This window comes from Drechmeria coniospora, chromosome 01 (genome assembly GCF_001625195.1).
Source record: "Drechmeria coniospora strain ARSEF 6962 chromosome 01, whole genome shotgun sequence".
In the NCBI taxonomy this organism is placed as follows: domain Eukaryota; kingdom Fungi; phylum Ascomycota; class Sordariomycetes; order Hypocreales; family Ophiocordycipitaceae; genus Drechmeria; species Drechmeria coniospora.
Window position 1 is genome coordinate 6,331,679 of NC_054389.1, and position 22,992 is coordinate 6,354,670.

The 22,992-nt window shown below is 57.7% G+C and overlaps 7 protein-coding genes across 7 annotated transcripts; 4 read left to right on the plus strand and 3 right to left on the minus strand.

Moving 5' to 3' along the window:
• Nucleotides 1-55: 55 nt before the first annotated feature.
• On the plus strand, nucleotides 56-2,857 carry DCS_01616 (uncharacterized protein; the record flags this gene model as incomplete). The annotated part of the gene is made up of 1 exon (XM_040798948.1): nucleotides 56-2,857. The coding sequence occupies one exon, from the start codon at nucleotides 56-58 to the stop codon at nucleotides 2,855-2,857; it is 2,802 nt and encodes a 933-aa protein (XP_040659831.1).
• A 477-nt stretch (nucleotides 2,858-3,334) lies between these two features.
• On the minus strand, nucleotides 3,335-3,873 carry DCS_01617 (uncharacterized protein; the record flags this gene model as incomplete). Its single annotated transcript, XM_040798949.1, has 3 exons — nucleotides 3,335-3,511; nucleotides 3,561-3,676; nucleotides 3,762-3,873. The coding sequence occupies 3 exons, from the start codon at nucleotides 3,871-3,873 to the stop codon at nucleotides 3,335-3,337; spliced, it is 405 nt and encodes a 134-aa protein (XP_040659832.1).
• A 1,828-nt stretch (nucleotides 3,874-5,701) lies between these two features.
• DCS_01618 (meiotically up-regulated 65 protein) lies at nucleotides 5,702-7,281 on the plus strand (the record flags this gene model as incomplete). The annotated part of the gene is made up of 3 exons (XM_040798950.1): nucleotides 5,702-6,077; nucleotides 6,136-6,309; nucleotides 6,383-7,281. The coding sequence occupies 3 exons, from the start codon at nucleotides 5,702-5,704 to the stop codon at nucleotides 7,279-7,281; spliced, it is 1,449 nt and encodes a 482-aa protein (XP_040659833.1).
• A 676-nt stretch (nucleotides 7,282-7,957) lies between these two features.
• On the plus strand, nucleotides 7,958-10,306 carry DCS_01619 (uncharacterized protein; the record flags this gene model as incomplete). Its single annotated transcript, XM_040798951.1, has 1 exon — nucleotides 7,958-10,306. One exon carries the CDS (start codon nucleotides 7,958-7,960, stop codon nucleotides 10,304-10,306), a length of 2,349 nt encoding a protein of 782 aa, XP_040659834.1.
• A 937-nt stretch (nucleotides 10,307-11,243) lies between these two features.
• Nucleotides 11,244-13,313, minus strand: DCS_01620 (putative serine/threonine phosphatase 2C ptc2; the record flags this gene model as incomplete). The annotated part of the gene is made up of 7 exons (XM_040798952.1): nucleotides 11,244-11,593; nucleotides 11,686-11,946; nucleotides 12,015-12,221; nucleotides 12,284-12,368; nucleotides 12,455-12,528; nucleotides 12,629-12,938; nucleotides 13,278-13,313. The coding sequence occupies 7 exons, from the start codon at nucleotides 13,311-13,313 to the stop codon at nucleotides 11,244-11,246; spliced, it is 1,323 nt and encodes a 440-aa protein (XP_040659835.1).
• Nucleotides 13,314-15,930: 2,617 nt separating this feature from the next.
• Nucleotides 15,931-18,594, minus strand: DCS_01621 (uncharacterized protein; the record flags this gene model as incomplete). Its single annotated transcript, XM_040798953.1, has 1 exon — nucleotides 15,931-18,594. One exon carries the CDS (start codon nucleotides 18,592-18,594, stop codon nucleotides 15,931-15,933), a length of 2,664 nt encoding a protein of 887 aa, XP_040659836.1.
• A 1,933-nt stretch (nucleotides 18,595-20,527) lies between these two features.
• Nucleotides 20,528-21,512, plus strand: DCS_01622 (uncharacterized protein; the record flags this gene model as incomplete). Its single annotated transcript, XM_040798954.1, has 3 exons — nucleotides 20,528-20,772; nucleotides 20,895-21,098; nucleotides 21,149-21,512. 3 exons carry the CDS (start codon nucleotides 20,528-20,530, stop codon nucleotides 21,510-21,512), a joined length of 813 nt encoding a protein of 270 aa, XP_040659837.1.
• Nucleotides 21,513-22,992: the final 1,480 nt, after the last annotated feature.

Genomic DNA, 22,992 nt, shown 5'->3' on the forward strand with positions numbered 1-22,992 from the left:
CCTTCCCACCACTCCGTCAGCTCCGTCGCCCTTCCTCGCCAACGCGTCAACCACGATGTCGGGACGACGGGATTTCTTGAGCCAGCCGCCGCCTGAAAACTACGTTGCGGGTCTCGGTCGAGGAGCGACCGGCTTCACGACAAGATCCGATTTAGGTCCTGCTCGCGACGGCCCCAGCGAGGACCAAATCAAGGAAGCTCTCGCCAAGCGTGCTGCGAAGCTAGGTATCGTTCAGGATGGGAAGGGGAAGGATGGTAAGAAGGGAAAGGAAGAAGAGGAAGTGGAGGAAGACGAAACAAGATACCAGGACCCCGACAACGAGGTAGGCCTCTTCGCCGGCGGCGTCTACGACAAGGATGACGAGGAAGCGGACCGTGTGTGGGAATGGGTGGATGAGCGCATGGATAGAAGGAAAAGACAACGAGAGGAACGTGAGAAGGCCGAACTGGACGAGTTTGAGCGGAACAACCCGAAGATCCAACAGCAGTTCACGGACCTCAAACGAGCGCTTAGCACCGTCACGGACGAGGAGTGGGCGAACCTCCCCGAGGTTGGAGACTTGACCGGAAAGAATCGACGCAGCAAACAGGCGTTGCGTCAGCGATTCTACGCGGTGCCGGATAGCGTACTCGCAGCGGCTCGGGACGCCAACGAGATGAGCACAACGGTCGCGGACAGTGGGACCACGTCGGGGCATGGCGATGGCGGCGACGGCACAATGACCAACTTTGCCGAAATCGGCGCCGCGCGCGACAAGGTGCTCAAGTCAAGACTGGAACAGGCGTCGCAAAGTGCCGGCACCGACTCGGTCGCAGGCAGTGCCTCGACCATCGACCCGCAGGGATACATCACGAGCCTCAACAAGATGCAGATGAACGGCCAAGCGCAGGTTGGCGACATCAACCGTGTGCGGGAGTTGCTGCAGTCGGTCGTCAAGACGAACCCGAACAACGCGCTCGGGTGGATCGCGGCTGCGCGTTTGGAAGAACTCGCGGGCAAAATCGTGGCGGCGAGGAAAACGATTGACAAGGGCTGCGCGCAGTGCCCAAAGAGCGAGGACGCGTGGCTCGAGAACATTCGACTGAACCATGAATCCCCCAATGCGAAAGTCATCGCCCGCCGAGCCATCGAATCGAACCCGAGGTCGGTCCGGCTTTGGGTGGAGGCGATGGGGCTGGAGAACATCCCGAACAACAAGAAGCGCGTGATCCGCCAGGCTCTGGATCACCTGCCGGAGTCCGAGGCTCTCTGGAAGGAGGCGGTAAACCTGGAAGGCAACCCGGACGACGCGAAGCTCATGCTGGCCAAGGCAACCGAGCTCATCCCCCTGTCGGTGGACTTGTGGCTCGCGTTGGCGCAGCTAGAGTCGCCGGAGAACGCGCAAAAGGTTCTCAACAAGGCTCGAAAGGCCGTGCCCACATCGTACGAGATCTGGATAGCCGCCGCTCGTCTGCAGGAGCAGCTCGGTCAGGCGGCCAAGGTCAACGTGATGAAGCGCGCGGTGCAGGTTCTCGCCAAGGAATCGGCCATGCCGACGCGCGAGGAGTGGATCGGCGAGGCCGAGAAGTGCGAGGAGGAAGGGGCAACAATGACGTGCGAGAACATCATCCGCGAGACGCTGGGTTGGAAGCTGGACGAAGACGACGACCGCAAGGACACGTGGATGGAAGACGCCAGGGCAAGCATCAACCGGGGCAAATACGAGACGGCCCGGGCCATATACGCCTACGCGCTACGGGTGTTCATCCACAGCAAGACGATGTGGACGGCGGCGGCGGACCTCGAGAGGAACCACGGGACTCGAGAGTCGCTGTGGCAGCTCCTCGAAAAGGCGGTCGAGGCTTGCCCGCGAAGCGAAGAGCTGTGGATGATGCTGGCCAAGGAGAAGTGGCAGGCGGGCGAGGTGGACGGCGCTCGACTCGTCCTCAAGCGGGCCTTCCAGCAGAATCCCAACAACGAAGACATCTGGCTGGCGGCCGTCAAGCTCGAGTCGGAGAGCGGCAACGTCGACCAGGCGCGCGAGCTGCTTTCCATTGCGCGCGAGCAGGCATCGACCGATCGAGTGTGGATGAAGAGCGTCGCGTTCGAGAGGGTGCACGGGGCGGCCGAGGCGGCCCTGGACATGGTCCTCACGGCGCTCCAGAAGTTCCCGGCTTCACCTCGGCTGTGGATGCAAAAGGGCCAGATCTACGAAGACCTGGGCAAGACGGGCCAGGCTAGGGATGCGTACGCGACGGGCGTCAAGGCGGTGCCCAGCTCGGCGCCCCTCTGGCTCCTCTACTCCCGTCTGGAGGAGAAGGCAGGCCTGACGGTCAAGGCCCGTTCCATCCTCGACCGCGGCCGGCTCGCGATTCCCAAGAGCGCCGAGCTCTGGTGCGAGTCCGTTCGGCTGGAGCGGCGAGCGGGCAACATGCCGCAGGCCAAATCGATGATGGCCCGGGCGCAGCACGAGGTGCCCAAGAGCGGGCAGCTGTGGGTGGAGCAGATTTGGCACCTGGAACCCCGGACGCAGCGCAAGCCGCGCAGTCTCGAGGCCATCAAGAAGATGGACAACGATCCGCTGCTCTTCGTCGGCGTCGCGCGCATCTTCTGGGGCGACCGCAAGCTCGAGAAGGCGCAGAACTGGTTCGAGAAGGCGCTCGTGCTCGACCCGGACTGCGGCGACAGCTGGGCTTGGTACTATCGATTTCTCTGCCAGCACGGCACGGACGAGAAGAGGGAGGAGGTGGTGAGCAAGTGCGTGCAAAACGAGCCCAAGCACGGCGAAGCATGGCAGCCAATAGCCAAGAATCCCCTGAACGCGCTCAAGGGAACCGAGGCGATCCTGAAGCTCGTCGCAGCAGGGCTGGATTCGTGAACGGGAGAATGTACGAGAAAGGGAAGGAGTGCTTGCTTGCTTGCTTCCAAGGAGACCAATTAGATGAAGCCTTTGGTTTGTCAGGGTAGGGTGCAGTATGGTGTCGTTTGCTTTGGTTTGGCTTGGCTTGGCTTGGCTTGGCTTGGACGACGATACTGCAGTACGAACGTACGTACCATCACGTTGTTCTGGAGGCACGGAGTTTTGGATTGGGCGGCATGTATCTGTCGATTATCTCTTGGTGTTTGTTTGGCAGTTGCGGCGTCCAGCACAGCACAGCGCAGTGCAGAAGCGCGCGAGGAGAGCAAATGCAGCGAAAGGCAGAACTCGAGCGGTTTCACCCGTCAGAGCTTCTCGTACAACCAACAGTCGCAACGGCATCCAATTCCTACGCCCACCGATGCGCCCACTCGCTTCCTCGGCTGGTGAAGGGAGTGACAGTATGCGGCATTCGTCGAGGCGCTCCCCGTGTGTGCTTTATTTGCTGTTCCCACTACGGAACCAACTTGATATGCCGCCCTTGGCCTTGGCAGCGCCCTCCTCGACTTTCGAATCGAATTTGTCGACGGCCTTCATGGCCTCCGCCTTTGCGTCCTTTGCATAAGCCTCGGCGTTGCTCTTGAGCTTCCCAGCCTGCCGGTCGGCCTCAGCCCACTGCCCCTTCGTCAGCAACCGCGCACGTGTGCGGGAGAGGGTGACCAACCGCTTTATCAATCTTCGCGCCGGTCTCGGCGCCGAACTTCTTCAAGTCCTTCTCGGCCTCGGGGGACCTGCCGGGCAGATGCGACTTGATCTCGGCGGAGACCTTGTGCATGTCACCTGCGGCACGCGCGATCAGTCAGCCACGGAGCAAGAGGGCGAGGGAGGGGGGGAGAGTCTGGCGAAGAAAGAGAGAGGTACGGACTCTCAAACTTGTTCTCGGCGGCTTTGGGGTTGCCGCCGGCACTGTACAGGTAGTAGCCGACGCCACCAGCGGCACCGAGGCCGAGCATCAGTGGCATTCTCGACTTGGACATGATGGCGAAGTTGCTGCGGCGGCGGATGATGGATGATGGATCAGGAAGGGCTTGTGCACGGAAGTGCTCGCGACCTTTGACGATGGTTATTACGGTTCGTGCGTGTTCATCACCAGTAGGTGGTAAATTGGGGGTGGCAGGGGGGAAGAATGAGAGGGGGAGAGGGGAGAGGCATGCGAAAGGTGGTGCACAATGCAAACTGGGGGGGCTGCTTCTTGGTGCAGTTGGGAGCTTCGACCAGCCTCGGGCAACGGCTCTGGTGAGACCCTACGCAAGCCTTCTCAAGCCGGCGACGAAAGAATTGGTGGCAGAGGGAAGCATGACGTAGGTGCGTGCTGGTCAGGGTGGAGGCCATGTACTGTACAAAACATCATGGCACACTGTGCATTTTGCGCTGTTCAGCGGGCCAACCGCAACGTGCGTACGAATTCGTCCTTTGTTCACTTTGGCTGGCTGAGACCAAGACTCGCGATTCGCGACACGCGCGTGCGATATTACACAAAGGTCAAATCCTACCGCGGACATAGTTACGAGTTATCTACATGGCTCATTCGTAATTCATGATGGGAAAGGATCGCGGCGACGTCGAGAAGAACGACAGGAAACGGACGACGGGACGTCTCGTGGTCTGATGGGTTCAGATGATATGAGGTCACTGATGTCACTGGAATCGAGGAACGCCCCAGACTTGGGTCCACCCCACTGTTCCTTTGCGTGCCGTCTGGTGGGGAATGCTTGCGACAGCGTCCACTGGGGGGCGGGAGGGGGGAGGCAGGGTCTAAGGCCTAGGTGCTCGAGGAGCCTGGAACTTGAAGTCTGAATGGTGCGCCTGAAAGACTGAACACGGCACATCAGGGTTATTAGTAGTTCCAGTAGCAGTGAAATGTGCCAGTAGTATGGCGGACCCCGTAGTAGGTGCACTAGTCGGCACGTACGGAGTAGTCCTAGTGCATTGTTATAGTGCATTGTACGGAGCTCATCTACAGAGTACTTGCACACCTACTCCGTACAGTGCAAGTACTTAGGCGTGGGTGAAATGTGCATGTACTTGCATGTACATGGAAAGACGCGAACGTACCGAGGACCTTCCCGGTCCAGGCAAGTAGCTACCAAGTACCTCCATTCCCATATTACATCATCGACGGGCCCAGTGCCGACTCAGAACGGTGGAAGCTGCCAGGTGGAAACAGCCGACGCAGGCTGGTTTTCTCCGTTTCCATGAATGGGAAAATAGCATCATGTCATTGCTCGGTTCCCACTAGTGAAAGCGTCTTCTCTCGAACACTAGCTAGCTTTCGCCCCGCCTTCCGCGTTCCGTTTGTCGCCATCTCCGTACAGAAAATAATACTTAGTTGGCGATGCCGTTGTGGGTGAATCTGAACTAGGAAGTGGCACCATTGTCTCATTGGGCGTCTTCCCGTGGCAGCTTCCAGTGCCTAGTGCCAGCTTTCCAGGGCCCAAAGGCCACCCACCGTGCAGGCAAGCGCTCGGCCGTCATATCCTTCAAAACCCTCCCCCGTCCACTCCGTATAGAAGGTCAGCAGTTCGCAGGCTTGGACCAGAGGTCGGTCCACTGTCTCACTTTCAGCTCCAGACCGAGACAGTCGAGACGGTTTGATGGACCAGGAGGGGAACAACGGCAATTGCCTTCATTCTTGTTCCGCTTCGCTGGTTGATTGATTCATCGTCGACTTCATCTCCCATCTTGGTCCCTCTCTTCCAGGCTGCATCGCATCCTTCGACACAATCGAGTTCACCGCGAGTTCGACGACGACGCTGCATCGACGACCGGTGGCACCACTCACCACGGCGCCGGCCAGCGCCAGCGATGGTCAAGGTTCGGAGCTCTCGTCGTGTGACCGGGTTGAGGCCGAGCGACTACGACCACGAGATTGGTCTGGTCAACCACGACGAGCCAGTGTCTCCCACGTCACCGACGGCACAGAGCTCGAGCGCGGGAACCCAGAACACCTCTCCCGAGTCTCAGTCGGCGTTGCTCGTCCACGATGCGGGCCGGGAACGGCCCACTCCTAGGATACAAGGCGATCAGCCTCGTCCTGTCTCCGGGGGCCAGCACAATCGTACCGGTTCCCCGGGACGAATCGACGAGGAGGATCGAGAAGCCGACAGCCTTTCCTGTGGAGGGGCGCCGCATGAAGCCGCTCTGCCTCAGCCGGCCCTGCGGCCTTCCATCGAGGTCCAAGGTAATCGTCACATGTTCATCGATCTCGTCGTCTCGCCACTTCTGACGCGCCATGGCAGCTCCCTCAGCCGAGCACCTCCGCAACCCGAGGGTACAGGTCGCGGGCAAGAAGGCCGAAATCAAACGGGAGACGACGGTGGATATACTGTACGAAAATGAAAGAGGCGGCTTCCTCTGCGGCATCGCCCTCTTCTCCTCCAAGGCCCTTGGTGGACTTGACCCCCCCGCCTGGAGTACGTGGTCGTCGACGACATCGTCGCCCCCAAAGCCTCTGATTCGCCCGTGCTAACTGCTGCCTTTGCTCAGCCAACGCATACCACAAGACTTCTCCGACCAACATATTCACCGCCCAAGTGCCCGATCCGTCGTGGGAATGGGTCTGGCCCGAGTGGCGGCTCTACCATCAGGAGGGCGAGGACGAGGGCGGCTGGGAATACTCGTTTGCCTTTTCCAGAACTTTCTCGTGGCACCGTGCGTCGTGGTGGAACTCGTTCGTCCGAAAACGCACCTGGATTCGCAAGAGGGCGAAGAAGAAGGGGGCCGACGTCTCGTCGGAGCCGCAAATGCTCAACGCCAACCACCCCGCCAATCACTCGCCATCCGACCGCAGTCCCCGGCTAAACGGGAGCAGCGCTGCCAGCAGTCGGGCACCCAGCAAGCCAGGCATGTCCAAGGTGTCGCATTCCGACATCGGCGAGGACAGGAGAGACATCGAAAGCATCGAGGCGCTGATGCAGACCCTACGGCAAGCGAGGATAGATCGCGAGAAGTTGGAGGCAGTCGACAACTACCTGGAGCACGCCATGGACTTGTCGGCCCTGCAGGATGAAATGCATGAAATTATGTCCTTCTTCGTATTTCAGGCGTCACGAAGGCAGCTGCTGAGCCACATGATGAAGAAGCATGACGGGACGATACAGGAGCTGGAGAAGATGGCCACCGAGCCCAGTACGAAGCTGTTGAGGCGAAGGGAGGCACTGGACGCCGCCATCGTCCACGCCGACGAGGAAGTGAGGAGGCTGGCCTACTGGAGCGACATCAAGCACATGGCAGACAGTGGCGAGGTGGGCAGCTCGTCGGGTGCAAACCAGTGCTGGTTCGACACCGACGCGTATCAAGGTCTGGATCATAACGGTCCTGCATCACCAACCGGGTGCACTTTGCCGGGGAAGCAGCCTGGCCCGACCCCAGTTATCCTTCAGTAACTCCTTTTCTTTCCTTTTCTTCTCCTTCCACTACTTGTTCTTCCACTTGTTCTTCTCTTCATCCCGGAGTTGCTTTTTAACGAAAGGATGCATGGTCCCCTTTCGTGGAACAAGAGTACATCAGTCACAGGACGACACACCAGGAGGGGTTGGCATAAATTAATCCTAGCAGCAAGCATTTGGAGGTCAGAAAGTCGTCAGTAGAGGCACAGCATCTATCCATAGCGTCCAGTGGCTACGTAGCAAAGGTGTACCATACTTCCAGTTCCATTTATTACTATCGACGTGCCGTGAAGGTGGTGATTGGATTACCCTGGCACGTACAGAGTAGTTGGTGCACCACCCGCCAAATTCGGCTACGAACTGAGAAGTTGAGAGTGTTTGGCGTTCATCATTCGAGCTCCTTTCGAACTCCACACTGAACAGAACAATGAATTTGTTCGGAGTAATATTTACTTCTCAATGCAGCAAGGAATAAAGCATCTGGTAGGCAAGTCGGGATTACCAGAAGGCAGCTGCTGCTTGCAGCGGCAACACGTGACTGGCCCACTGTTGTCGCTTCAATACCGACCCTCACCCACCTACCCAAACCAGACGACGATGGTGCTGGATTCTTCTCTTCCATTGTGCATGCACATTTTCCTTGTCAAACACCAACATGCACACCTCATGACCGATGTCCCTGGGGATCAAGTCAATATGGAGGACTCGGCCCCGACTCATCGGCACGCCTAGGGCGTCTCCTGCCCCGAGATGCACCATTTACTCAACCTCGCCGCTGCTGTTGTCTTCTACAACTCGCTTGTACGCGGGAACCGATGACGGGACCGGCGATTGGATTGAGGCTGTGACGCCATCTTCAGCGGCATCCCCCACGCCATCTACCGATATCGAGCTCCCATCAGAGCTACCCAGCAAAGACTTGCACCCCAATCGTTCTCGAAATCACTTCTTGCGAGACGCCTTTCGGGCCCAAACACCAGCCATCCAGGATGCCGTCACGCGGAAGCTCAACTCGCCCTTTGTGCCCGTCGCGAGGGAGTACCCGTCGTCGGGTGTCACCCGCAAGAGGCAGGCGAGCTCTCGCAAGATTGCGAGAACTCAGGTCGGCTTTGACACCATATGGCGCCATTTCGGCTCCCGCACGCCAGAATGGTCCAAGATTTTCAACCTGCTCAAAAGCATGACGTCGAAGCGAAGCGAAGCACCCAACATGACGGCCATGAGGATCGTCCTGCCCAAGTCGTGGGATCTGGCGGTAGGCAACAAGAAAGTCGAGTTTGTCGACTCCACCACCGGCTTGTTGGCAAAGCTACGCGTCTCTTCGGACCACCAGAATCCGTCCGCCATCGTGCTCCGTGGACTCGGCTCCGTCCTCGCGAAAGCAGCCGATGAGTTGATTGCCGCTTGCAAGGATGTCGAGGTCTTCAAGCTCGGCGAGGTCGCCGCCTTTGATTACGAGGCAAAGCGATTGTGGCCTGCGATAGACGATGCTCCCAATGGGGGTTCCGCCATCCCGGCAGACAAGCTCGGAAACATATGGGTCCACAAGGAACTGCAGACACATTGGACCGACAGGCCATACGAGCAGACCCCGCGACCGGAGCGCTGGACAACGGAGGCGTTTGCCTCCTACATCGCAGCCTTGGTTTCTGGCCGTCTGCATCCTCATCTCGCCATGCCATTTTACAGGCAGCCTCGGAAGTATGGGAACCTCATCGATACCGATGGTATCCGCGTCCGCCTCATCATGCGCGCTTTTGAGGATCCTGCCGCGAGAGAATGCGTGACGCCGTCCATCCTGAAAATGGCCATGGCATTCATGGCCCACAGGGGCGGCCACCGTGCCTCGGCCGACCGACTCTTCACCATGGCAGAAGAATGGGGCATACCCATGGACACGGATGCGTTCAACATCCTGCTCGACGGCTATGTCACCAAGCGTGACGTTGCCTTTTTCCACAGGGTCCTGCAGAACATGGAGGCCGCTTTCTTTCATCCGAACGCGAGAACCTGGCTGCTTTTCCTCAAGCTTGTGCAGAGAGACGATGAGCGGAGGCAGATCATCGTCGGAATGTACGACCTCGGCCTATTCGAAGACCCTGCGACCCGGCGTGGCATCGCGGGCATCATGGCCGGCTACGATTCGTATGCCGCCTTCAAGGCTGGCAAGAAGCTGGATACCTTCATGGCCGATCAAGCAATGCGCTATGGCAAGGACTGGTTTACCGTCGCGGCCTTGAATCGTATCCTGAAGGAATATTTCTCATTCTATGCGAAAGACAATCCTCGCTTCGACGACTTCAAGGCCCTCATCGACCGACAGTCGGAGGACGGCCGGAAGGTGGACATCAGCACCATCGACCTCATTCTCGACTACTGCGCAGAGGCTCGCGACTGGGAAACCGCACTCTGGGCTCTGTCCCGGCTGTCGCAATTCCACTGCGAGCCTGGCCATCGCACATACCAGCTTCTCATCTCTCTCGCCCGCAACGCACAGTCCGCAAACGCCCTAGGCGTCACCTTCTTCTACGGCGTCGTTGACCGCAAACTAGGGCTCCGCGCGAGGAAGCTGATGCAGCAAGTCCTCCTGGACCAAAACCCAACCTCTTTCTGGTCCGCGGTCAGACCGAACGTTTTTTCCAAGAAGATGGCGGCGGCTCTCAAGCAGAGCAAGGTCGGTCGTGCCACCAGCGCTGTCGCCGGCTTGGAATGGGCCATCTTGAGCGTCTGCGACGGATACAAGCCCGTCAAGCCGCTCGCCTCTGCGCTGGACGTAGCCTTTCGCACCATGGATCGGCCGATGCATCAGCAGTTGAAGAACAGCAACGACGCCGCCAAGAACGTGCAATCGAGGGCTTTCGCGGTGAAGCTGGAAGATATCGAGGGAGAAAGGACTCGAATGATAGTGCATCTGGACGCGCAGTTCGATGCTGAAAAGATGGTGCGCGCCAACCGCGTTCGTGATACCGAGGAGTCACCTGCGCCCGCCGATGAACATGTCGCCCACGAAAAGCCTGGGTAGTCCGGATATGGGGGCGGCAGTCACCTGTCGAATCTGAATCCACGAGTAGAGTGCGGCCTTCACTAAGACCGCACCGAAGACGACTAGGAGCAGCATGTCACCAACTGTATATGAATGATAGATACCCAACAGCCCACCATCTGTACAATAGTCGAGTTCCGAGTTAGGAGGGGGATGTTGTCATGCACATCTACTTGTTGCGGGCACGGATGTCGTGCGCAAGGAGATGCGGGTCGCAGGCAAATAGAAGCTCGGGCTCAGTCCGAACTTTCCGGAGCATGGGCATCCAGCCGAACAGCCACCTTTCCGTGCTTGCTCTCGAATCAACCAAATATCGTCGTGGGTATTCAGGAAACGTCATAGTATCAAGGAACCTGGCTCCGCGTATCTTCAGGCGTGCGATCGGCTGCCTCCAGGTCCCGGCTTGGGACACCTCGTCGTGCCGTCTGGAATCGAGGCTGCAGGTGAGAGCATCGGTCGATAGAGGGAGATTTGGCGCGGAACGGGGATCAAGACAGGCAACGAAGGGCACGGATCGGAAAAGGCCAAGGTTGAAGCGGCAGACCAGCGTTCTGTAAAGGGGTTTCGCGTCTTGCTCTTCGAATCCAGTATCGACCACCCGGTACACCAAACGAGGTATACATAAGAATGCCGCAAAAGGGGTACACATGATGTCTAGCCGCAAGCCTTCCCTACGACTCGGATAGCCGCCCAACGCACTCCCCATCCATCGCCTGGAACGAGCATAACTTGAAAAAGAAATCAGGGGAGCCAAAAAGAGACAAAAACATACCCCAGCCCATGTGTGTGGTTCAGTAAACAAGGGTTTTTTTCGGCTCGAGTTGCAGCAAGGTCAAAGAGTCACCTATTCCGACCGTGCCCTCAGACTCTTGACTTCACTTGCGTGTCCTCCCCAAGGTGGGAGTGGCAGGATCACCTATTCCTCCACGTCTTTCGATTCTGAATTCGCCTGCGACGCCTCCTTCTTCGTGACATTGTTGGGCTCGGAAGGCTCAGGCTCCGCCTTCGCCTTGGCGTCCTCGGCAGTGGTGGATTCGGCCGGGGCCTTGTATATTTGGCTTTCGATATCCTTGTCCTCGTCGGCGTTGTCGAACATCTCGGTGTCATCTGAATCCGTAAGCACCTCAGTGCCATCGCCGAGAAAAATGATTCTGCCTCGGTACCCACCGACACCAACGCTCTTGCCCTTGTTCTCAATGTCCATCTCAAAGCCACTATCGCTACTATCCTCGTAGTTGTGATGAACACCGGGACCGCGGAATTCGGCTAGGCAAGGTAGCATCCGAAGTCAGCCAAGAATTATTCCTCGTCCTTCGTGCCACCTTTCGGACTCGAGGCAGGATCCCGGGAATGCGTACCATATTCCGGAGGTGCGCAGGGCCCGTCCCCGTTGGCGACTCTTCGTGCAATTTCCTCGTACCACTCGTCCTTGGTCTTTCCATTGAGGAAGCCGATGATGATCATGGTCATGTTGTCGCAGCCGACGCCACCCGTTTCCGAGTTGGAAGCCAAGCAGTTATCCATCATGTTCTCACAGATCTTCTCCAGGTCTTGCTTGACGGCAATACCCCGTCTGACGAACTCGACAACGGCCTGCGAAGATTGGCAGTCCCAAATGCCTGCGACAACAGCATCAGCGAGGGCCTCGAGGGCAATTGCACAGCCGGACGATGCCCCTCTCACTCACCATCGCAAGCGAGGACGAGAAATTCGTCCTCATCGGTCAGGTCATGGACGGCCACGTCTGGAAAAGCGGTAACAATCTGGTCCTCGGGGGCCTTGCCGGCGGTCTTCTTGAATTCGAAGTCACCAATGGCGCGCGACAGGGCTAGGTTGCCGTTGACACGACCGAAGTCGACGAAGCCGCCGGCTGCGGTGATGCGGTTCTTCTCGGCTGCAGATCGAGGTTAGTCTTGGGGGGAGGGTGAAAGGCTTTGGGATAGGATGCGCACAAACCTTCCAGCTGGGGCTTGTGGTCCTGGGACATTGGCTTTGCGCGTCCCTTGATGCCGAGAACACCTCTTGAGTCGCCGGCGTTGGCCTTGAGCGAGGTTAGCGACGGTGCTTGATCCCTCGCTGTCTCCGGTAGCGTGCCGGGGGGGGGGGGGGGGGAGGTGCTCGGCATACCACGTAGAGCTTCGATCCGGCCATCAGACTGACGCAGGCGGTGCAGCCAGAAACCTCCTCTTCATACTTGGGATCTGGACGGCACGGAAATGGTCAGTCGGAGTCGGATAGGAGGAGCTGAAAGGAGGACGAGGTCGGGACCAGCAGGTGGCGAGCAAAGGGCCAAGGTCGTACCGTTGAGAATCGCCCTGTCGCAAGCAAGGAAGCCATCCTTGAGACCCTGCGAATAATCGCCCTCCTTAAAAGTATCCTGCTTTGCAATGATATTGTGTATGTTCTCGCCAGCATAAAGCGCTACCTTGTCACCTCCGTGGCCGTCGAAGACGCCGAAGAAGGAAAGCTGGGCGGGGTGCGGCTTGGAGTCGTTGCTGCTGGAGGCGATGAGATCGAGGACTGCCGTATGAGAGTCCTCCATGCTGATGCGCCAGCCCTGCATGGCAGACAAGCCGTAGATGAGTTTATCATCTTCCCCACTCTCGGACGTCTGCGGGCGTATCGAGTTAGTGCTGAGTGTGAACGGACGGATGGACGTGGTGTTCTAGGCGCGCAAAGGGCTCAAGGAAGGTCGAGGAGAGTGTCTTGAAGAGCTCGAAAGCTCTCCCGTTGGTCGGCGGCTCGGATGGAAAGAAAAAAACGAGGAGCGAAGCGAAGAGAGGAGAGACGAGGCGAGGGCGGGCGGCGGGCGGCGGGCGGCGGGCGGGGTGGGAGGATGGACACGACGATGCAGAGGAAACCGGAGCGGAGGCGGAGTGCGGAAAGGAGAGGAGCCGGAGAGGAGGGGAGTCGAGGCGGTCGCGTGCTCGAGCATCTTCTAGTAACGCACCTTTTCGACGACGGGTTCCGAAAGGGTTTGACCCATGTTGTCGGGACGGTTGGGAGAGCGAAGGTGAGGTATCGGTCAGAATATGGCAGACAGGCAGGCAAAAGAGGGTTGAGGAGAGGGATTATGAGAAATTTGAAAAGGAAACAGGGAGACCCAGCGCCAAGTCGGAGAAAACGATGCGTCCTGGATCGGGCTCCGCGAGACGTGGGCAGGGATTGAGGTTGTGTGGGAAGAGGGAAGGGAAAGCGAAAGAACGAAAGAAGAACAGTTCCGTCGTGGTGGTGATGAGACAGACAGGCAGCCAACCAGCCGGCCATCCAGCGAGCTGGTGGTGACGACGGCGCAAAATCGGTTTGTTGCTGGTGGGCAGGAAGCGGGGTAGTACCAGTACTTGGGGGCGGAGGCATTTGGCTGCGGTTGCGCCCCAGTTGTGCTGTCGGAGGAGGTACCAAGGCCAGAAGGCATGTACCACCGACACTCGCCTGAGGAGCACAACTGCAGGACGGGTGTGCGTCGTAGACAGGTAAGTGCACTAGCATGAGAGGGTTAAGGGTGTGCCATGGCGGTATCTTCAGCACTGTACTCCATACTCGGTACGCACAGTAATAATCCGTTGGTGTAGGGAGTACAGTACTGTACACGTATTACCTGCAGTACTCCGCGCATGTACTTGTGCAGTACTCCGTACTGACTTTGTACTTGTATAGAGTACAAGTAAATGGCTATAGTACGCATATTATTAGTATGTACTTATCGCTGCTAGACAACTCGTCCCTTCCTTCGCACCAAGTACCTACCTGGTACCAGGAGCGCTAGCATCGCCGGTTATAAATGCACTAATAATACCACCTCTTCGTCGTGGCCATAAGATATATGTGTACTATTGGGGCGTAGCGACGCGCAAGGCTCGCATCTGTCCAGGACTTGCCGGCCAGAAAGCTGTCCTCCGGCAGAAGAAATGTCTACAAGCTCCAGGCAAGGTTGCTTGCTCGCTTTGACCGGGGGCACTGCACGGGCAAGAGCGCAAGAGCCTCCTGGTGTTACTGCAAGTATCAATGCTACCTACTGTACTCCGTACACATGTTAGCATCACATCACTGCTAGGCCAGTTGGTACCGACGAGGTACATTTGTGGATACCTGGCTGTACCTGATGTACAGTATTAGTGAAGGAGCAGCAAGCATCCTCGTATCCACCCTGGTGTTCCTTGATTAGTTGGAATACCTCGACCGACCGTAAGGGCATGCGTGTGTTCGTCGCATGAAGTACAGTAATAAAACATCGACATAGGTGTGCGTGCTAGCGATAAGGAGGTGTAGGTACCTAGCAGCTATTTGGTCTCGATTCTACGGTTGTACTTGCAGTAGTATTGCTACTAAGTATGTCCGAAATCGCGAACCGCTAGGTGCCTACTGTACTCCGTACTAAGGTCCTACTTCACGTACATAGTATGCTTAGGTGTACTCGGTACGGTGCACAGGACTCCGTAAGTAACACACTAGACAAGTAGCGTTGCAGCTACAAGGATGCTCTCCGACGCAGAGTTTGCCATTTGTTCGATGCATGATGCTACACAGGGGGGAGGGATTCTCACGGCGAACGCAACCCACCCAATCATTGGAAGCTCGTGTGCAAAATTTGCCATCCGCTCGAGAGGTCGCGTGTTCTTTTTTTCACCTCCGTACGGAGTACCGTAAGAGTGAATGAGTGTGCCAGAAGCGCGCCGTGTACTTACGGCTCGAGTTAGCGAAGCTATGTGGCAGCGGCATGTTGAGATGCGTTAACGCTTCCACGGACACAACGCGGTTACAAGTGTAAGTACTTATATATCAGGGCTTCTCGTGCCGTTCTCCACAGCCTCCTACAATGAATGACTGATTGTGCTCGTGGTCGACCAAGTGTTGAGTGCAAGTTCACTGGTTTTCGACATGGTATACTTATTTAAGTATACAGTAATAGACATGCCCGCATATACAGTACTACCTAATATGCTCCGTACTGTAGGTGCAGTATACTGTATGGAGTCGACTGGTACAGAAGTTTAAGTACATTGCGGAGTACGAAGTACAGTTTCTTAAGTACCTAGTAGATATACGACTGCGAGTGCACAAGTGCAGTACGAAAATTGCAATGCCACAGCACGCATGTACTGTACAGTAGGTGTAAGTAGTTGTAAGCCAAGGTGCAGGAGGAATCAAGTAATACGGTGCAGTTAGCTGGCGCGCAATGTGCTCCGCTGGCATCGTGAACGGGAACGCCGCTCGCCAGCAGTGACACGCAAGCGACGGGGTGTGATATCGGGAAATGAACCATCCGTCGCCTTTTCGAGAACATGGGCACCAGGGCAGTACAAAAGCGAGCACATGTACCAAGTGCACACAGCACAGATTCAGTGCCGAATCATGATCGTGCATGTTCGGCGTTCGCGGTACGGTAGGCATCGTGGGTGGTACCATATCACGACGCAAGAGGTGGTCAAGCTTGTCCTCACAACACGTGTTTGCACTGCGAATGACGAAGCACCGTTTCGCCGGTCAACATTGCTTTCGCTTTTTTCTCATCATTACATGAACATAGTCTGGTATCTCTGGGTTGTCCGCTTGCGACTCTATACAGCACAAACAAAGGCGGCGCACACGAGGATTGACCGGCTTTACAAAAACACCGAAAAGCTCCCCCCGGCATCTGATCTTTGGTGGTGAGAATGTTCCCTGCTCCACCCTGTCCGATGCGTTGCCGGCTCTGGCTCGCCATTCCCCCCGGACATGTTGATGATTGCTTCGCCGTCGTCGGCGTCCTCGTCCTGGTCCTCGTCCATCACATGCTTCGGGACGCTGCTCATCGATCGTTCTCCTTGCGCTCCGGTCGACCGCCCCGTCTCACGCCATGTGCTCGGCGACAGAGCCTCTGGCCTGTCACTCTCGGTTCGTCCTGTGCCTGGCCGTGAAGCACGGTACGGGGTCTCGTGAACGAGATCCTTGTGCGACGCGCTCTGCCTGGCTGTCCCGACGCCTCGGAAGCTCCCGATGACCCGCCAGTTCTCGGCGGAGCCAAACGACATGTCCGTTTCAAAGTCCTTGCTCTCGGCCGAAGAGTCGGTGTCGTACCAACCTTTGGAATCCTCGGTCCGGGACGTAAGCAGAGCCTTGGACGGTTTCCTGATGACGGACACGCTGCCGCCGGCGTCGCTCTCCGCTATCGTCTCCCAGTTTGCCGTTGACCCCTGCTCCGGCACTGGCTTCCTCTGGCCGCTCTCAAACCCGCGCGGGAGCGCAGCCGAGCTCGACGTGACGATCGAGTGGGTCCCCAGACTCTGCTTTTCCTTCCGTGGGATGATGGTCGGCGTGGGCTGAAAGTTGGAAACGTCTCCGAGCGTGGACATGGTCCTCGACTCGGTGAGATACCTCGGCATCGGGAGCATCTGATGGGGCGACCCGGGGAAGGTTGTGTTGGACCCGTTGCTTCCCGTTACCGTCGTCGCCGTCCCCTCCACTTCCACCGTGACCCAAGATTGCCGGTCGACCTCGCTCTCGGACTGGTCGATGCTCCGAATCGTAATCGTCCCCGGCGCTTCGGCGAAGAGTGGCCGGGGCATCTCGGGGTCGGATAAGCTGCCCAACGTGACAGACGACCGCTCCCTCGAGGACGACGGCGAGATGCCGTCGGCGTATCCTTCCTTCCCAGGCCTGAAAAGCTGCCTTTCCGTGTGCACGCCCACTCCTCCTTTCATCACATGCACCTGGCTCATGACCGAATGGTCCGAGTCGGCGGCACCGAGGTTGGCGGGGACCGAGTCTGGCATGTTCTTGCGATACTTGCCGGAGAGGTAGGTTTGGCGTGCGCGTCGACGGCGGAAGAAGCAGGCGAGCAGAATGAGGAGAAAGGTGATGAAGATGATGGGTATGATGGTCGCCAGCAAGATTTGTGCCGTGCTGAGTCGACCGGAATGCGAGTCGGTGGCGCTCTCGGCCACAGGGCTCGTCTGCGTCTGCGTCGCCTTCGTGACGGCCGTCGAAGCCGCCACCGTGACGGTGGGTGTTGCTTCCTCGAGCTCGAGGAAGATGACGCCGAATCCTGCCGTCTCCTTCACGGCTGAACTCTTGGACGATGCCGTGATGGTGATGGTGAAATTGTCCTTGGCCGAGTCGGGAACCTTGCCGGACAGCTGGAGGCCATCGACCTTGAGCCAGTCCTGCTCCGGATCGGACGTCACCTGGATGTCGACGTCGTTTGGGTTGCGGAAGTGCTTGGCCAAATCGACTTCGAAGTCGCTGCCGGGCCGAACCTTGATGTCGTCCAGGGTGGATTCGAAAAGGGCCGAGGAGACTTGCAGGACGACGAGGACGTCCAGCTTGTCGGAGAATTTGTCTTGGAAGCTGATGGTGAAATTTGTCGAGTGGTCATCGGGCCCAGGCGTCCCTTGAAGCTTGCCAATCTGTGCGTCGTACGCCAACCAGCTCGGCAGGCCATCCGTCGTCGCGTTCAACTCGGCCGCGACGACCTGCTTTCCATCCAGCTTCACGCCGTTCAGCACGCCGTCGTAGGCGAGTTCCGTCTGGCGACTCGCGTTGAGGGCGATGACGGGTTTGTCCGTCGTCAGCGTGTGGCTGCCGTTGCTGCCGACGACGATGGAAAAGGAGAGCGAGGCCGCGGAGAAGCCGACGACGTCGGAGGCGACGAGCCTGAAGTCGAAGGTCTGCGGCGGCTGGACCAGGGACTCGACCGGCGGCGTCGTTCCCGAGAAGGTGAGGGAGGCGGCGTCGAATCGGATCCAAGCCGGCAAGGGGCTGCTGTTGCCCGAGGAGGCGTAGTAGTTGGGTTCCGGCGTGCCAAAAGTGCCTCGGCTGAAGGTGTAGGTGAAAGGGGTGGACGGGTTGGCGAGGATGGACGAGGGAGCAGAAAATTTGCCGAAGCTGGCAATCTGCGATTGCATCGGCACCTTGACGGACGGTGGCGACAAGCGGGAAACGACAATGGTCGCGCTCATCGTCGTCGAGCCCGTGTCGTCGGTGGCGATGATGTCGACGGGCTGGCCCACGACGTCGCCGGCATCGACGGCCGAGTCCTTCGGGGTGCCGTACAGACGACGGGTGCCGCTCTCGATCGACAGCCAGCTCGGGTGGGTGCCCAAGGCGTAGGTCATCTTGGAGCTCGAGGTGAAGGTGTAGGGCGAGAAGGAGTAGGAGAACGACTTGTCGATGCGGGCAACCGACGGCAGCTGGGCGTTGAAGGGGAACGAGATGGCTGGCACGCAGCTTGCTATTCGAGCGAAGAACAGCAGCAGGGCGGTGGCCACGAGCGAGGCCATGATGGCCATGATGGGGACACGGCTGCGCGCAGGAAGGCGCAATATCGTGAGGTCACCGGGAAATCAGATCAGGCGGCCATCCAGTCGAGAAGCCGAAGATGGTGACGACGGCGAAGGAAGGCGTGGTAGGGGAGAGATCTGACCGATACCGAGGGTCGGGCGAGAGGAGAGGCAGATGCGCGCGAGGCGGCATCTTCAACGACGAACCAGGCCGATGGCTGGATGGACCGACGATACCTCCCCCTTCATTCCTCCAAGACTCGGGGTCGTCCATTGTGCTCTCTAGCGTGCGCGGCCACCACATGCCACGGCAACTCGCGACGTACCATGACTTGCCAGCAGTGGATTCCACAGAGTGACCAGCCAGCTGCGAGTGGAGTGGCAGGCCATTCGAATGGTTGGTGGTGGCATTCCAGAGCACGTTGCCATTACGCCGTCGACGTTGAAAAAGGTGAGACATGGCGAAGATGCCACCTACAGATCGTGCGGATCGTGGCTGGGGCGACTAGCTGCCCATCCGGACTTTGAATGCCGACTACTCGACGTGGTACAGCAAGGTACCTGCCATTAACGCGCTTGGGTCGAGGCACGCGAAATGGCCAACGCGACCGCGTAGAGAGCTTTGCTGATGAAGCCTCAAATACCCATTACTTTAAGAACCTTGAAGGAGAACCATTCAACTTCCGGGCACGTCCACGGGACTGGGCCGCTGCAATGTGCGTCCTTTTGTCGTCTCCCCGGTTTTGCCGACAGCGGCCTCTAGGACTGGAGGATCGCACGCAGACTGCAGGGTCGCCGCCAGCGCTGGCAGCGGAGGAGACTGATGCTACCCAACGTCCTGTTCGCAGGGATTCCATGACCGTGGACGGCGGGTGCGTCAAACTGTAAAACGGAATGTGCCCGCTCAGTAGACCACGGATGAGGATGCATCGTTCTCGGCGGCGAATCATCTCCTCCATTCTCGATGGTCAGTTCATAGATTCGTCACTCTCGCAGCCAGCAGCTTGTTCGCCAGCTCCTGCTTCCGAAGGGTACAGGGCAGAACAAGACGGCGAGGTCATGGGTGCAGGCAGACCTTGACCAATCCCGCACATCTGGATATGCGATCATGTTGCAGCAGCAATCGGGCTTGGGCACCATCATCGATTAAAGCCACGACTCGACATGTGGAGTGACATTTCGTAGCGAGCCAAGGTATCGGGCGGTCCGTGTCTGGGTTGCGAAATGGCAACGAAACAACGTGGCCACCGTGGAGCTATCGGGCGACCGGGTCATCGGGGAGCGGGGCGACGATGCCGCCGTTCCATTTCGCGGCCATTGGTGATGCAAGGGCAGAGCACGAATGGTGATGTGATGTGAAAAACTCGAGTGCCGTGGTAGTGTCGTTGGCAAGTTGGTGCATGCAGCAAGGACGTATTAATTAATTGTACTGTAAGTACGGTAGAGGTGTACTCCGAACACTGTACGGAGTACTGCACACCGGAGGTCCTAGGGTACAATGTGCTCTGTACGGCGGGTAATACAGGCGTGAGGCGAGCACTAGGTATTAATAATGGGGAAGGGGAAAGGTGGTTGGGTCGGCCTGTGGACCTAAACACTAAACAGGGCACCCGGGGGAAAAAATCCACAGCAGCATCAAGCGAAGTGCAAAGGGGACAACTTGACGTCCGTGGAAGGAATCATGGCCCACGACCCTAGTTGGTGCTCGTAGGAAAGGAAGAAGTGCGACTCGACAACACAACACGAGCTTTTCTCTTGCTTGCTTCACAGTTTGGCTGAGCAAGGTTCGCTCGTGCCCGCCCACCTCCTGACCCGAGTGCTCCCGGGCTCCCTCGGTTCCGTCCGTCATTCTCCCCTGCCCCCTCCCCCTGTTCGCAAACGTTCCAGTCTGCCTCTTTTTTTTTTTCGTTTCTTTTTGGTCGTCGCAACCAAGACGACGACGATGGACGAGGACCGCTCACCGTCGCCTGAGCTGAACCCCGTCAGCGTCAGCGAGGACCTGACACCCCTGCCCAACCTGAAGCGGGCGGGCAAGGCGGACATCGACTTTGACGGCCTGCTCGACCAACCACTCAAGATCCACGAAGATGTCCGGTCAGGCTGCGGCGGACAAACATGGCCGGCCGGCCTCGTACTAGGCAAGCACTTGCTCCGCTATCACAAGCACGGGCTCCAAGGTGCAAAAATGTACGTCGTCGATGGTCGCTGGTTGCCGATGGACATTGTCCTGGTGCTCCACCCTGCCACTTTTCCTTTTTCATTTTTCCTCTTCCAACAAGTGCTGACAAGGGACTTTCGCCCCCCTCCAGACTGGAGCTCGGTGCCGGGGGAGGATTGGTCGGGTTGGCGGTGGCACGGGGATGCGTCGGGAGCACGCTGCTGCTGACGGACCAGGACGAAATGTTACAGCTGATGCGGCACAACATTCGCCTCAACGAAGTGGGTTCCACCGTCGGTGCTCTTGTTCTCAACTGGTACGTCCCTATCGGCATGGGCCCCAGCACGATCCTCTCGTGCGTGAGGCATATTTGCGCCATATTTTCTGACCAGTTTCACCAAACAGGGGCGAGCCGCTGCCAGACGACGTCGTGCAACAGCGGCCAGACGTCGTCTTGGCAGGCGAGTGCGTTTATTTCGAGCCCGCCTTTCCGTTGCTGATGAAGACGCTCCACGATCTCTTCGAACTCAACGAGGATGCCGTTGTCTATTTCTGCTTCAAGAAGCGTAGACGAGCCGACATGCAGTTTGTCAAGATGGCCAAGAAGGCTTTCGTGGTGGAAGAGCCGCTCGACGAGGACCGACCAATCTTTTCCCGCCAATCCTTGTTCCTCTTCTGTTTCAAGAGCAAGAGGGCAGGCGGCACCAGCAAACACAGTGCGAGGCCGACTGGCATCAACGGAGAAGGAGAGGGCAAAAATGGTAGCTGAGGAGAGCCTTCTGATCATCTTGACGCCCAGCACGATCCGCGGCCACCCCATGCTGTGTGCCGTGCAAGCACCGTTCTTGCCGAATTCAGTCGGAGCGACGATTTCAGAGTAGTCGCCACGAAGCGACAAGGCGCAACAGCATGACCCGCAGGAGAGATGATTCGCTCCCGTCCATGACCGGGCCGACTTGAATTGGTATGCAAAGTGTGCATGATCCAATCGTCGCGGATGACAGGCGGATAGTCAGTCATTCAGCATTCAGCCATGGCTGCTTGCCGCTCGGTGAGCTTGCGGGACCAGGAGACGTGGCTCCGCGAGCAATGCAATGCGCGCTGGCTAGACGATAATGGCGGCGAGCGCAGCCTCCTTTGCAGCCTCCTTTGCGTGAGAAGCCGTTCTCCATTCTCGGTAGAAAGACGGAAGCGGAGGCTTGCCTCGTCAGATGTGTCACGCGAACTTGTAGCCACTGTACGGAGTACAGGTTCGTCCGTCATGGCGAAATCGGGATGCGATCTCCATCATCAGCCAAGAGTGCATGCATGTGCATGTAGGCGTGCTGTACTCTACGCGTACAGTACGTGGATATTCCCTGATTGTGCCACTCTATTTCTCGGAATTCTCCAGAAGAGCTCATCGGGGAAGGATCGGAAGTTTCCCTCGCTCCACTCCACCCATGGTACGGGCAAATCCTTTAGTATATTTACGAGTATTTACGGAGTACGGAGCACGGAGTTAGTACTTACGTACGTGTACGATGAAAGTTTCAGCGTCGGCAAGTAAGTACAAGTACATGTAAGTACGTGCACACAGCCCCAACAGAGGACAGGACGCTCGTACACGAACACGTATGAGCACGACAGACATCTGCACAGGGCCGTGCCTGTCTGCGAGTACGTCTGTGGAAGAGGGCTCCGTGCCCGCGCCATCGTCAATTGCTTCGGAGAAGAGGTGCATCACTGGTGTAAGTACATGTACTGTACATGCATGTACGGATGGATGATTGGATGGATGGACTGGAACTGGATGATGGGAGATTCGTGCCTACAAGAGTCAGCAAGTGTCCGTACGGAATAGTAGGATAGTAATTAGGGCGAGGAAAGGCTAAACGGGACGTGCCATAATAATAACATACAAGTACGGAGAACGTACGGAGTAGTCACTGCAAAATACAGAGTACCAGCTATTAATTACTGTACTGTACTTGGTAGTATTATTACTCCGTAAATATATTGCAGTCCTGTGCAGTACACCTAATATTGATCCGTGGTATGAGCCAGGTTCCGCGCGGGCCAGCCAACGGCCCGGCCGTTGAACGGGTGCCCCTCCTCCTTCAGCAAACGAGACTCGACGAGGTTGGCACGCTGTATGGAGAACTCGCGCAACGTTCAGCCAGCCAGCTGTCAATGACGCGTTGCTGGTATTACGGAGCACTCGTCCTCGTACAAGTAATCGTGGCGATTACGGACTGCCTGTGCCGGAG